The following is a 15,462-nucleotide window of genomic DNA, read 5'->3' as shown; positions in this document are numbered from 1 at the left end:
GAACTGGGACTATAGATGGAAGTTTCTGTCATCAGGTGCTGCTGCAGATTTAAGTTCAGCATAATGGAAAACTTTCTAACAATTCAAATCGTCCAAACAATAAAATGGGTCTTTTTTTATACAGTAGTGAGCTTCCCTTCATTTGAAACAGAGACTAGATGACCACTTTGAAAGAATGTTGTAGAGGGGATTCATGGAGGGGATACAGTTAAGTGGGCCTGAGAGAGAGGGAACAAAGCAACCAGGAGGTCTGTGACCCACAGAAAAGGTCACACACACACACACACACACACACCACACACACACACAAGTTACCAGATAAGAGAGGCACATACAGTCCTGTCCCCCATACTCTCTGAGGACCTACCCATCCATACATATGGTAAGGAGTTTATGAGCTGTGGGACTAAAGGGCTTTCTCTTGTTCAAGAGTCCTTTCTCAGACACACAGGGAACATATTCCTGCTTCTGCCCTGTGGCTACCCCAAGGAGCCTGTTGTCACTCAGTGCCTTTGCCCTTCGGATGAGAGGCCAAGGCCCTGGAAGAGGGAGCTAGTCCCTATGGCTTTGATAATCTAGTCAAACCCCCTCATTTGACAGATTAAGAAACTGAGGCCCAGAAAGAAGAAAGGAATTGTCCAAGATCATACAGCAAGTAGGGGGCAGAGGGGAACAGTATCAGCTATAGGGAGACCATGCCATGCCCCTGGCCTCTGGGACACAAGATTGGACAACCAACATGGTAGGCTGCCTATAGCACAAGTAATGAGGGCAAGGAGAAGGGAAGTTGGGGGTCAGGGTACAAACTGGGATATGCTCCCTCATCTAGTTGTGGAGAGGGCATTTCCCAAGGCATTCCACCCTTTCACCCATTTGTATCCTCTCCACAAGAAGGGTTGGGAACAAATCTGGTTAACTACTGGACCTTGACACAAACAAAAATAGTTTACTTCCCCTTCTTGCTGAATGAGGGGGGAGGCATTTGCATGCATACTCAGGAACATGTGTGCATTCACAAGCACGCGCACACACACACACACACACACACAAACACACTCTTTGGTCTAGCCACCAGACCCTAACTCCTGCAGGGAGCCATAGGGCTGGTCCAGATCCCCTTGGCAGACATTTAGATGGGGTGGGGGGAGGAGGGCAGGAAGAGAGAGAAGAGTCAAAGATGATTCCAAAATGTTAAGACTTGATTATTGGGAGAAAGGTTCACATGAATAGAAATTATAAGCTAAAAAGGGGGACATTCTGAGAGGAGAAGATGATGAGAATAGCATCTGGAGTGAGTCAACCAAGGCTTTGCCCCAGAGATCAAAATTTTGGGCATGCAAAATTTAACACATGCTCTCTTTCAACAGCATAGAAAAGCCCAATTAATAACTAAAAGTTTAGCCCCTAATTAGCAAAAATAACTAGATACAATAGGGAACTAACAGATCTTGTTAATAACAGCCATCTGTATGCTATTATCCATGTTATTTTCATATTGATGGGTTGCATGCTACTTGCTTTGTGGGTATTTTCTGCTATTTGCTCAAGGCACCTGAATAACTAGCTATGTCTTGCACGATGATTTCACTTTTGATGTGTTGAGTTTCAGATGTCAGAAGGACCTCCATTAGACATATCTCTTAAATACTTTTAAGTTTCAAAAAATATTTTCCTTACAACAAATCTGTAATTTAGGTAGTATAATTAGTATTATTCACATTTTACAGATGAAAAAACTCAGGTATAAAGAATAAATGACGTGATCAGGGTCACAAAATTATAAAGTCTTGAGGCTCATGTACTCTGACTCCAAGACCAGTGTTCTTTCCACTACACCATGTCTCCTCTGTTATTGCCAAACATAAAATAAAGGACTTTACGTATTTAAGGGAGCATAGAAATGATCTAGTTGGAGAATCACAGAATTTCAGATTAGGATGGGGCATTAGAAGACATCTATGCCAACCCATGTATCAAGGAGAAATCAAGAAGAATCCACTCTATTCTTTTTTTTTTTTTGAAGCAGTTAGGGTTAAGTGAGTTGCCTAGAGAGTCACACAGCTAATAAGTATCAAGTGATCAACTGTTTCAGGCTGGATTTGAACTCAGGTTTTCCTGACTCCAGAGGCAGTGCTTTATCCACTGCACCACCTAGCTGCCCCAAGAGTCCACTCTATAGTGTGACTACTAAGTGGTCTTCCAGCCTTTATTTGAACATCTCCAGTAAATGGAAACCTGCTATCTTCAGTGGTGCCTCAGTCTACTTTGGGGGAACTGTAATTATGAGGCTACACTTCCTTCTGTGTTGTTTAGTCTTTTTCAGTCGTGTCTGACTCTCTGTGACCCCTTTTGGAGTTTTCATGGCAAGATACTAGAGTGGTTTGCCATTTCCTTCTCCAGTTCATTTTACAGATGAGGAAACTGAGGCAAAGTTAAGTGACACTCCCAAGTTCACACAACTAGTAAGTGTCTGAGTCTGGATTTGAAATCAGGACTTCCTGACTCCAGGCCCAGCGTTCGATTCCCTGCTCCACCAGCTGCCCCAATACTTCCTTACATCAATGCTAAATTGTATTCTCTGCTCTTTCACCCATTGTTGCTATGAAGCAGACTGATCCCTCTTCTGTATTAGAGCCCTTCAGATACTTGAAAACAGCCATCAAAGGACTCCCATGTTTTCTCTGCTTCAGGCTAAATATCCCAAAGTCTTTCAAATGATCCTTATATGGTATAATTTGGAGGCCTTTCCCTATTCTGGTTGCCCTCCTCTGTGCACTCTCCAGTTTATCAATGTTCTTTCTAAAATGTGGCACCAAGAGCTTAGCACAATACTCTAAATGTGGGCTGAGCAGATCAGGAATCAAAGTCAAGCTTCCTAGCTTACTGTTTCCAGATTTCATTTTCTTCTTTAAAAAAACAAGGATATTTACCCTTCTTCAATCCTATGATACTTCTCTCATTCTCCACAATCTTTCAGTAATAACTGATAATGACTGAGTAACTCTATATTTTATTTCACAGAATCACAAGATCATTGATCTAGAGTTATAAAAGACTGTAGAGGCCACATAGAGAGGTCCATAGAGAATATGTGACTTGTCTAAGGTCACTTAGGTGGTAAGTGGAAGAGGTGGAATATAGTACCTGAGTCAATCAGTCAAAAGTTAATAAGCATTTATTAAGCACCTACTATGTGCCAAGCACTATTTTAACCACTGGGATGTAGTTTACTTGGGTCTGGTGAAGTTTGAAGTAAGGTCAAGTTATCCAAGTACCAGATCAATGACAACTAGATTCTCTCTTACATACCCCAATTTGGGTGTTCACTCCTCATTAGCCATTTTTGTTCTATCCTTTATCATTCTCCTTGGTAGAGAAAATGGAAAGAAAGATTTGAGCAGATCTGCTTTCTCTATAATCCATTATGACTGGTACTATCTCTTCTTTGGTCCTTTTCTTTTTCTAAGATAAGTTCTTAAACTTTAAAAGTACCTTTTTGGTTGTTCTTAGCTTTCCTTGAGCTTCCTCTCAAACTTTGGCACACTGGATACTATTACAGAAACATCCCATGCCTTTGTATCCATCTTTGTCACTTGCCTGTGCTCCAATATTATTTGAATGTCCTTCAAAAAAAAAAAAACTAAGCCAGTCAGTGAGTTCTCATATATCCACATAGACCATTCGACCATTTCTGTCCTTTCCCCTTCATTGTAATTATTTCTCTTTGGTCTTAGAATTTACTTTCTAAAAAATTCTCCTGTGAAAGCCATCATTTCACTAAAAAAGGGGGAAGCTTAAAACTGTCTCTGAAACCATTAAAATCCACTTTCCCCACATCTAGAGGCATGTCACATGATAATGGTAGCTAGTATCCAAATACCCAGCTTTCCTTTCCTTCTGTATCACAAGTTCCAAAATAGAACCGTCACTTCCCACCAGGGTTCTTGTCATTTCCCCTTGTTGGTTCCTCTGTTTCTTAATAGATGAGATCATAATTAAGGTGAATCAAGAAGGTACTATCTGCTCAGTTTTTGGCAGGGGAGGGGGGACAGGCAGACAGAGGGAGAGAGGAGGAAAAAAGAGGGATAGAGGAAAGGGGAAAAGCAAGAAGCAGATAGAGAGAGGGAGCAACAGAGTCAGAGAGAAAGAAACAGAGTACAAGGGGAGACAGATAACTGACTTCTCCACCAGTGCTATTGAGTAACTTCCATGCCATTCTTGTGATCTATTTCCCAGCTTCCTCATCTATTTCTCATTCTGTCAAATAAACCATAGTTTATATTTCTATTTCTGCTTCTATTGATCTTCATCTAAGTTTACTGTACCATGTTTCTCCTCCTCTGGTTCCTGGATTATTAGACGTAAAGGGTGACATTGTAAGCAAATTAGGAGAGCATATAATAGTTTACCTGTCAGATCTATGGATAGGGAGAGAATTTAGGCCAAAGAAGTTATATAGATCATTACAAAATGTAAAATGGATAATTTTGATTGTATAAAATTAAAAAATTTTTGCAGAAACTAAACCAATACAACCAAAATTAGAAGGAAAGCAGAAAATTGGGGGAAAAAATTTACAGCAAGTGTCTCTGATAAAGGCCTCATTTCTCAGATACATAGAGAACGAAATCAAATTTATAAGAATACAAGCCATTGCCCAGTTGATAAAACAGTCAAAGAATATGAATAGATAGTTTTCAGAAGAAGAAATCAAAGCTAAATCACTACTTTGAGGTACCACCTCACCTATCAGATTGAATAATATGACAGAAAAGGAAAATTATAAATGTTTGTGGGAAAATAGGGACACTAATGCACTGTTAAAGTTGTGAACTGATCCAACCATTCTGTAGAACATTTTGGAACTATGCCCAAAGGGTTGTACTCTTTTATCCAATAATACTATTACTAGGTCTATATCCCAAAGATATTTTTAAAAGGGAAAAGAACCAATTTGAACAAAAATATTTATAGCAGTTCTTTTTGTGGTGGCAAGGAATTGGAAGTTGAGGGGGGATGCCCATCAGCTGGGAAATGGCTGAACAAGTTGTGGTACATGATTGTAATGGAATATTATTGTGCTATAAGAAATGACAAGCAGAATGATTTCAGAAAAAACCTGGAAAGATTTATATGAACTGATGCAGAACCAGGAGAACATTGTACATAGCAAGAACAATATTGTAAAATGAACAACTGTGAATGAATTAGCTATTTTCAGCAATACAAAGATCCAAGACAATCCCAAAGAACTGATGATGAAAAATGCTATCCACCTCCAGAGAAAGAACTGATGTCTGAATACAGACTGAATACATACTATCTTTCACTTTCTTTCTTTTTGTTTTTGTTCAAGTTTTCTTGTACAAAATGACTAATATGGAAATATTTTACATATTTTTAACATACCTTGACATTTCTCCTTTTGACTTTCCTATTCCATTCAAATAAGTTGTAGTCTCCAAGAATGATATTACATGTATGAGTCATCTGAAGTTTCAAACCCCTCATTTCACAGTTGACAGAAGTAATACTCAGAAAAATGAAATTATTTATCTAAGCTCACACAGCTGGTAACAATAAATCCCCTCTGGTTTGCTCAGTTCAATGTTTTTTCCCTACACATTTCTGTTCTCTAATATCTGTTGCTTTGGATAGTTAAGCCTGTAGGCTGCAATACTCCCATTAATATAATGATAAAAAATAAGATTTGTTAGGAGTGAATTTGGGTGCAAGTTTGAAGGTCAAACTACCCAAGTACCTTAAGCATTGCTCACACTTGTAAAATATAGTCTCATCCTATGTAACTTCATAAATTGTCAAAAGACTTGGAACAATTCACATAAAATGTGAGTCTGACCCGAATATAAAATTATGGATGTAATTTTTAATATTTCAACATATTTCAGGACATGTATGATTCTGTGATCTCATTGAAATAAGCACATCTTCTGGTCACCGCTTCTTGTCCTATATGATTAATGTCCATGTCTTTTCATAAGTGTTCCATAAGTTATCTACCAAAGTTACTAGAGTCCTTCTGGCTCTTTTATGCCAATACAATTAAAATTAATTCATTTTAATCTATGGATACATATCACATGAGGAACTTGGGATATTTAGCTTAGAGAAGAGGAGACTTACAAGGGTCATGATGGTGGTCCCCATATATTTGAAGGGTTATAATATGAAGGAGGGATTAGACTTCTTAACTTAGTCCCAGAGGGCAAAACTATGAGCAATGAGTAGAAGCTGCAAAGGGATAAATTTAGGCTTACTATAAAAAAACAAACAAACAAAAAACCCAAAACCTTCCTAAGAATTAAAAAGATCCCAGAGTGAAAAAGGATGCCTTTAGGAGTGGTGAGTTTCCCATTCCTCGGAGGTCTTCAAGTAAAGGCTGTACGATCACTTGTTGGATATCATCAAGTGAACAGATAATAAGAAAGTTAAAGGAGGCCATGTGGAAGACTTTCAAGAAGGTGGATAGTGAAATTAAAGAAGAGTAATTTGAGGAGATAGGGTTAAGGAAAGGGATGTGTGTGTGTGTGTGTGTGTGTGTGTGTGTGTGTGTGTGTTTAAGATGTAGGGGACCTATTTGGGGGAGAAAGCTAGATAGCACAGTAGAGTGCTAGACCTGGAGTTGGGAAGACTTGAGTTTGACTCTTGCCTCAGATCTTTACTAGCTATGTGATTCTGGGCTTAACTTCGTTAAGCCCCAAATTCTGTAAATGGAGATTAGTAATAGCATATAGCTCATAGGGATTTTGTGAAGATCCCATGAGATAATATACTAAAGTGTGTTGCAAACCTGAAAGTGTTATATAGATATCATCATCATCAATCAGCACCTGAGTTGTCTCTGAGTATGACCATGAAGAAGGAAAGAGTAATGATGCAAGAAAAAGAAAGGGCTATTTGTTTGATAAAATAAGGCCGGAGAGAAGGCAGCAGTGGACGGAATTAAGGGCAGAGGTAGAGTTAGCTGCCTTGTTATTATGAATGGATAGCAAGAGGATAAGCCTCCAGATGAACTCAAAGGATAAACTAAGCTTTGTAAATACAGAGGTTGGAAAAATTTCCAAGTCCATCCAGTCAGATGAAAACTGATTCACACACACACACACACACACACACACACACACACACACACACATCTACTACATTTCCCATAGTAACACTCTGAGCTTCCCAATGCCATATGCTTACATGTACAAATGCATATGGTCCACCCACTCACAGTCAACTTCCCCTAATACAATCAGATCTAAGTAATTGTGGAAGCATAAACCTCGATCTTCGTATCTCCCTATTAGATCTACGACCTCCAAATCCTATTATCTAAAGCTATTTAACATAATGTTGGAATTCTAGTGGATGCCATTTTGGGTAATCTTGTGTTACTTTGATAACTTTACCTCATTTACTTTGGGGTCTTATAACTTCCTTCGTGTAGGGAACTCTCAGAGAGCAAAGTTCTATTAATGCACATCAACAACTGTTTTATAGCGTATGGGCTTAGAGAGTTGCTAGAGTCACTAAAGGGTTAAATGACTTGCCCAGGATCACACAGATAGTATATTGTGTGAGATTTGAACCCAGGTTGGCCTAGCTCTAGAGCCAGCTGTCTATTCATGGTGTCATGTTATTTTTCTACCTCAGTCCATGAATAAACATTTATTTTGTGCCTACTAATGTGCCAGGCACTATGCTAAGCTCCAGGGATACAAAGTAAGGCAAAAGACAGACCCTGCTTTCCAGGAGCCCATGGCCTAGTGGGGAAGACAACAGATAAATAATTATGTAGAAACAAGATAATTACAGGATAAATTGGAGATATCAACAGAGAACAGGCAATACTATTAAGGGGGATCAAGAAAGGTTTCATGAGGAAAGTGGATTTTTAGCTGGATCAAATGAAATTGTATTTGTACAGCATTTAGCCTAGTGCCCTGGCACATACTAGGTACTTAATAAATGCTTACTCCTTTGCTCTTTCATATGCGTATGAGTGTTGCTAAATTTCTAAATCAAAGGAAAGTCAAGTTTAGGGCTTGAAGTGATTGTTTTCACATGTAACAATATCAAAAATACACAGTGACTTAGTTTTAACAATCCAACATTGCCTAATTTTGCACTGTAAATAGCACCAAATAGTCTAATTTTGTTCTTCTGAATGTTATTTATCTAGCAAGAATTTAAGATGTTCTTTAGGTGTCATCAAAACATTGGTACTATAAGAACTCATGAGGCACACAGGTAGCCAGATTCATAATGGCTCATAGTCGCGTACCACTTTAGAGTTTACAAAATTCTTTATGTGCAAAGTACATGGCATACTTTGTGAGCTACATTTATGTAAACAATCATTATACTTATGGTATATAGATTAATGTAGTGGATGTGACACTGGGCTCAGAGTCAGGAAGACCTGAGTTCAAATCCCTTCCCAGATACTAAATATAACTGTGTTACCCTGGACCAAGTCATTTCACCTCTGTGCTTCAGTTTCTTTGTTTGTAGTTTTTTTGTTTTTGTTTTTGTTTTTTATGAGGGGGTTGGACTCAGTGTCCTATAAGGTCACTTCAAGCTTTAAATTTATGGTCTTATGAACTAATGATTCTCACAACAACCCTGTAATGTTGGTGCTATTTTATATTTTGCGTATCAAAGATGAGGAAACTTTGTCTCAAATAGGTTAAGTGACCCAAGGTCACAAAGCTAGTTGGTATACAGCCAAGAAAGGAACCCAAGTCTCTTAACTCCTAATCCAATGAATGCACTTTCCATTATATCATGTAGCCAATGAACTACTCAGAAATAAGGAGCAAAATTTGCAAGTATCAAAGCACTAAGAAAACACAAAAAACTATGTGGGAATTCTGAACTATAGGACTGGTCTTGAGAAAACATTTTGAATTATTTTATTATTATCAAGAAAAAAAATAGAATTTTTTTAAAAAAGAAAAATACTTAAAACATCCAGACTATTGAAGGATTAAGCAAGGAATGTGGTTAGAAGTGGGACGAGGTATTTATGTACACCAGCACAAGCAGGAAAGATTTGAAAATCAAAGCCGCTATGTAGAACTTCAGAGACCTGTGGTGATAGAGGAGTCAGGAAGGCCTAGGTTTAAATCGTTCCTCTGATACATACTGTGTGACCTTGGACAAGTCACTTAACCTCTTAGTTCTGGCACAATTCTTTTAAAGCCATGAGTCGTTCACAAGATTTGTAGATCTTCACATCTCTGTTGGTGAAAGGAATTTCCACTGAGAGTTCCTGACACCAATGAACTCATAGGTCCAACAAAAATAAAACAAATCAAAACCCCAAAAGTAAAGCCTCATAGTAGAACTATGATGTATGATTCTGTGAACCAAAACTTGTTGACTTCATTGTTTCTGGAATAAATCATACTTTACCACAGAAAGTCACATTTTTGACGCTAAAAATATGTTATTATAGAAAGCCATATTTAAAAGTTAAGTACCTTATGACATACCTTCCCACCTCATACGGGCCTTGAGGCAGCTGATACATCTGCCTTACCTACTCCATAGTCCTAACTCTGAAACCATCAGCACTGAGTTCAGAGTGAAAACACTTCAGATGTTGGTGTGCTAAAGTGAAAAATAGTCTCCTGTGACTGTCAGATGTTGAGTTTAAAAAACAAACTATAATTCAAACAAAGAAAGAAACAAAAACTGTACTGGGTGAATCTCCTAAGATTCCTACAACATGTCCTCTGGCATTGTTGGCTCCTTTCTTCTTCCATTCCTCTGCCCTAGATCATAGGATTGTAGATTTCAATGTAGAAGGGACCTTAAATGTCACCTTCATTTTACAGAAGAGTAAACTGAAGCCCTGGAGCTTTCTCTCTTTAGAAGTAGCAAGAATCTTGCTGTTTAAGCAGAATTACTGTACTAATATTGTTGTTCTCCAAAATACATGAGTGTGTTGCATCGGTTAATGTTGATATCCATGGTAGAGTATTATAGATTGAGAGCCATAAGTGGCCATAGGGAACATCAAATCCAGCGTCTCCATCTTACACATGTACAATAATAAAAGTAGAATAACAGGCAATAAGTGAATTCTGCAGTTCTGGGAGAACAAGAGCCTTAAGTCTTTGATTCACTTTTCTTATCAAAGACCTCATCTTTGAGCGCATTATATTTCACGTTCTTCCCCAACTGAATTCATCTTTGTACTTGAAAAAGTTTCATGAGAAAAAATAAAAGTAGTAAAGCAAAAGGTCAAGAATCTGCAAGGGCTTTCTGTCAGAATTTTGTGTAGCACTCAAGGAATTACATTTCAACCAAAAAGGAAAAAAAAAACTAACAGTTTTCAATTCCTGTAATTCACATAATGGGATGATAAAATATTTGTTGCTCTTCTTTGTTTTTGTTTTTAATCATAACAGGTATAGAAAATGATGAAGAAATCAAACAGTTAGATGAAGAAATCAAGGAGCTAAATGAATCCAATTCCCAGATGGAAGCAGACATGATTAAGCTCAGAACTCAGGTAACAGTTTTTCGAAGCCCTAAATTTCAGTCACATCTCTCCATTCTCACTCCCCAAACATACAAGGATCACTGAGCTGTGAAAATATAAATGTCTATTGCTTTAAAAAAAAAACAACCTTAATTCCTCATCTTTTTAAATTTACCTTAACACGGCACAACCTGCAGCTCTCTGGGTTCTTGCCGCTCGTCCGAGGCTTTTCTCTACATACAAACGATGTTTTATTGTACATTTTTTGAGGTTGGTGGGAAATCCTTTCGCCTGCTGCAAGTGAGCTCCAGGAGCCACAGGTTGTGCAGGCCTGCTTTAACATTGTTTTGTTGAGATTGAGCTAGCTTTGAAATCTTGTTGTTTTGAAGCTTGATACAGCCCAATGGTCATCATTTTTTTTCCCAAAGAAAACTCACTTGTGAAGTCATTTCCAGAAAATCCCCAGGTGTATTTTTTTTCCCTTTCCTCCTACTTTAGGACATTGTTATGTATTAAATTCTGATTAGAATATCCACCATTATCATCTCAAGGTGACAATCTTGTTGTGACCTACTTGCTCATCAAAATTTGACCAGTATGGAAGTGCCTTAGTTGCAGTCACACTCTCAAGGTAACATGTGATTGGCCAGAATTCATCATAGAAAGATGCACTATGATGTGGCATTGAAAGGGGTACTGACATGGTTCTAGGGCTGGATGTGATCTAATGGATGGTCTAAGATAAAATATAATTAGTGGCAAAGAAGCCCACTTCATTTTGGTAACTCAGGTAAGGCACAGCAAAATGTATACTCTACAAGTTATCCCCCAGATCCCAGCTTTAGACCCAGTCTCACCCAAAAAGGACATATTTTTTAATAATAGATGGCACTGTAGAATATCCTTAGATAATGGTTCACCTTGGTGGAAATGGATCCAGAGAAATGTTAATGCACTCTAAAGAGCAGGCTAAAAGACTCATGTCCTTCTATACATATTGGGGAGCTGTTCTACTGACTGACATTTCCCAGGGGCTTTCTGGAGTGAACAATAAGTGAATAAAAATCTATTGCACAAGACTCTGAGGTTTTGGGTGCAGATTCAGAGCAATAAATTGAGGCCAGCCACTGCATCTACCTGTCCAGGATAACCTTGCTACAAGCATTCTTAAGTACTCATCTGTGAGCTCTGAACTCCTTCTCAGATAGAAGGAAGCTCTGAAATGAATTGAGGATTTTCTTAACATTTCCTTGCAGTTTGGGTGTTATTTCTTTTGGCCAATAATCAGACTTATTGAGGTAGTTATGTCTGTAGCTCCATGAAAAAAGCAGATTAAGCTCCATGAGCTGTAGCAATCCAACAAGCTCCCCAACCATTTGAAAGTATTTCTGCCCAAATGAGATCTGGTTGGATAAAATAGGTCTCCCAACCCCTCTTTGTAGTACCTTTGTAATTTTCCACAACACCCTATTAGAGAGCCAATGTTTATTTAGACGCAGTTTTGAGGGGTTCAGGGACCCCTCAAAGACAGAGGTACAGGACAGAGTAGTGTGGAAAGAATTAATGGACTCAAGCAATCTTTAAGTGAAGTTGGCAAAAATTTATTGTAACACTCTTTAGCAGACAAGAGTTCTTAAGGAGCCTGTACTTTTGGTTTCTACTGCATACCCATTTTACCCAGAATTCACCAGGAAAAGCCCATAGTGGTGGGGGGAGGGGTGGAATGTGTAATTTTTAGTTCTGCTACATCACTAAGTTAACTAGTGGTTAGGGCTGTCCAAGAGCTGTCTGGTCTATTACCAGTCAATGTCCTGTTTGACAAGATAGATGTAGGGAGTATAGTACGTCTTGAGTCTAGGATGCATATACTGAGGTAGGGAGTTGGTGTGCAGTAGTCCAGTCAGTACCGGATATCTTTATGAGCCAGTACAAAGCCAGTATAAACTAATAATTCTTACAGGGTCAGCTTGTTACTGTACCAGAGAGAGAGAGATAACTGTTTCACTGGAGCCCACTCATGAGTAATTGCTAAGGATAGTGTCCTTGAGCTGGGGAAAAATTGCCAGAGATAGTATTTCTTGAGGCTAGGGAGAAATATGGTTTTGGGATTGGGGTCCGAGCACAAGCACCCAAGCACCCCATCAATTTCACTCTATTTTATACTATTTCATAGCATCACATAATATGAAAATTAGAAAAGCCTCAGAGGTGACCTAGTTTCACCAATACTTGATCAGGAATCCAACCAAGCACCATATAACCTTGGCTTGAAGACTCTCCAGTGAAGTGAAACCCACTCCCTCCCCAGGCCACCCATTCCACATATAGATATCTATAATTGTTAGGTTTGCTGTGTGTTTACATCTTTTCAACTTTCACTCAAGGCTCCGAGTTTTGTCCTCTAAAGCCAAACTGAACAAATTCAATCTCTCTTGAACATAATAATCCTTCAGATGCTTGAGGACAGCTGCTATTAAACATACCCTTTTCCCCCCAACCCTTAAAAATTCTGTTAGTAGTCTGACCTCAGCAGCCTAACGTATCTTTAAATACAATTTCTTCATGAGGTATTTGTTATTTCATGAGATTATGTGGATTGCTAAGACAACCTAAGACCTAATCATACACAATAAATTTCCTTTGCATGTCCTGTTATTAGAACTGAGAAATCAATTCTATCTTCAGTGTTTGGTTTCTACCAGCTCATTTTGTATTTTTGGCATCTGAGGGAAATAGTTGCTTGGGATAAGCACCTATTTTCATCTGATATCAAAAATGAATTTTAAGGGTTAATGTTTATTCATAGTTACTGACTTGTCTTATGAATGATCTGGCTCTTCAAATGACCCTGGAATAGGGTTTTCTCTCATACATCCTTCATTTGGTTTTGGGAAGAAAACCAATACTTTGAAAGTGAGGATGTAACAAAAAACTGGGATCCATTGCAAAACACTATACACAACCCAGCTCTGGCACAAATAACCCTTTACAAAAGGCCAGGGAAGAATACACAAGGGCTTATACAACCATCATTAAAAAGAAAGGCAATTTTTTAAATTAATTCCTCATTTCAGGCGTGGTGGTTCAAGGTCAGGTTGCATCAAACACATGGATAAGAGATATCCAGGCTGCCTCTGTTTCAGCTGATGTTTTCTTGAGGGCAAAAGATGGCCTTCTGCTGGTTTTTGTAATCTCAGTGCTTAGCAGAGGTCCTGACACATAGTAGATGCTTAATAAATGCTAGTTGACTCACTGTGGTCAAACATCTTGGAACTATGTACAAACCTCATCAATCAGGAGATATCCTGGTCTGTTGTTTTTTTTTTTCCCCAAGAGTTACATTCCTTTTTCTTACATATTTATTTTGTCAAGTCGCCCAGTCAGCAATTAAAACGCACCAAGTGATACCTTCCATTTTTCATCTTACCTTCCAGGTTTATAGATTCATACCGTTTATTCTGATTCCTACCCTTATTTCTCTGTTTATTCTCTGATATGGGGCTATTGGTCAGTGAATCATTGGACATTAGTACTAAGCAGTGGATGTATAGTCAGGGGGTTCAGCACAAGCCCAGCTCTGTTACTTTCCTTTTTTGAAAAGATTTCAGATTCCTTATCTTATAAAATTACTAAATGACCTCAAAGGTCCCTCTCCAACTTAAAATCTATGATACTTTAAGATGCTCTTCTTAAAGGTTTTATTAATTATAGCTCAAAACCAACTGTTATGAAATTGCAGGTTGGTTTTATTCACTAACCATTTCTAAGAATTCATGTTTATGTGGTAGAGATAAGAGGTTGAGGTTTTAGTATTTTGGTTGGAAGGAAGCCAAAGTTCAAGGATTGGATGACAGCTAGGTATGTTACAGAAACCACCGTAGATTCTGAGTTTTCAGACATCTATTCTGGATATCATCACGTTCCATTTTGCCATAGAAGAATGGGATATTTCTAAGCCATGAAAAGCTGAATTCCTGTCACTTACAAGCTCTTCCATCACAGCCAGTAAGCTGGAGCTCCCAGTATATCTTTGTGCTAGCTACACATTTAGTCAACAGAGGGAACCCTGAAAACTCCTGTGGCATTATGAGAGTTGTAGCCAATAATAATAATCGGTAGCCTTTACATAGCACTTTAAGGTTTATAAATCACTTTACATGTATTAGCTCATTTGATCCTCACATCTTATGAAGTAGGTACTTTTTTAGCCTAATTTTGCAGATAAGGAAACTGAGGCAAACAAAGGTTAAATGACTTTCCCAGAGTCACACAGTGAGTGGCAAACAGAATTTTAACTCAGGTCTTCCTGACTCCAAGTTCTATGATCTATCCACTGCACTACCTAGATGTTCCTGAACTGTAGCCTCAAGAAATCAGTATACAACCACAGCAAACAGTAATGGGAAGGCAGATCTGAGGAAAATTATAAGCAAACTCCTTGGGGTTGTTTGTTATACTACTGAAATAATCATTGATTCTTTGTCTTTTTTCTTTAATTGATGCTATTTACAATTAATTGATTTTTGTCCTGTAACTACCTAAATCATGATTCTTTGTCTCTGAACTTAATTCAGAAATGTAGCTGGCCTATAATGAATTAAATTTACAAATACAGTTCTCCTGTTAATTACTGTTCTAGTCTTGTGTCAAGGAAATCTGTTACCTTTAAAGAATTCAGGTGGACACCAGGGAGTCTGGCCTAGTATCTATTCCACCGAGTTATCCTTCAAGGATGTCTGGTTTGTTATATAAAGAAGTCTGGTGTGCTATCTCTGTCCTTGCAGATGCAGCTGGACTTGAACAATAAACATTTCTTAGTCACAGGAGGAAAGGAGGGGGTTGTTGCTAGCCCTCATTCCTAATTTCCATCCATGATGCTAGCCTTCCTATTTTCTGTTCTCCCCAAATCTAAAAAAGAGAGCTGCTCCCCTCATTTTAGGTCTTAGCTTTGTTGGGGAAGC

At 38.3% G+C, this 15,462-nt stretch overlaps 1 protein-coding gene across 3 annotated transcripts in view; it reads left to right on the top strand.

The window, feature by feature from the left end:
• The window catches only part of MYT1L (myelin transcription factor 1 like), a 685,202-nt gene that overhangs the window by 662,929 nt on the left and 6,811 nt on the right, over window positions 1-15,462 (top strand). For all 3 annotated transcript variants that reach the window (XM_020965838.2, XM_078149744.1, XM_078149745.1), the window contains exon 22: window positions 10,428-10,531. In XM_020965838.2, coding sequence (XP_020821497.2) covers window positions 10,428-10,531 — 104 coding nt within the window. The remainder of the gene's footprint in view (window positions 1-10,427; window positions 10,532-15,462) is intronic.

Source organism: Phascolarctos cinereus, unplaced genomic scaffold (genome assembly GCF_003287225.1).
Source record: "Phascolarctos cinereus isolate Bilbo 61053 unplaced genomic scaffold, phaCin_HiC Scaffold_2;HRSCAF=192, whole genome shotgun sequence".
In the NCBI taxonomy this organism is placed as follows: Eukaryota; Metazoa; Chordata; class Mammalia; order Diprotodontia; family Phascolarctidae; genus Phascolarctos; species Phascolarctos cinereus.
The sequence above is the reverse complement of the archived record's forward strand: the minus strand, read 5'-3'. Positions and strand labels throughout refer to the sequence as shown.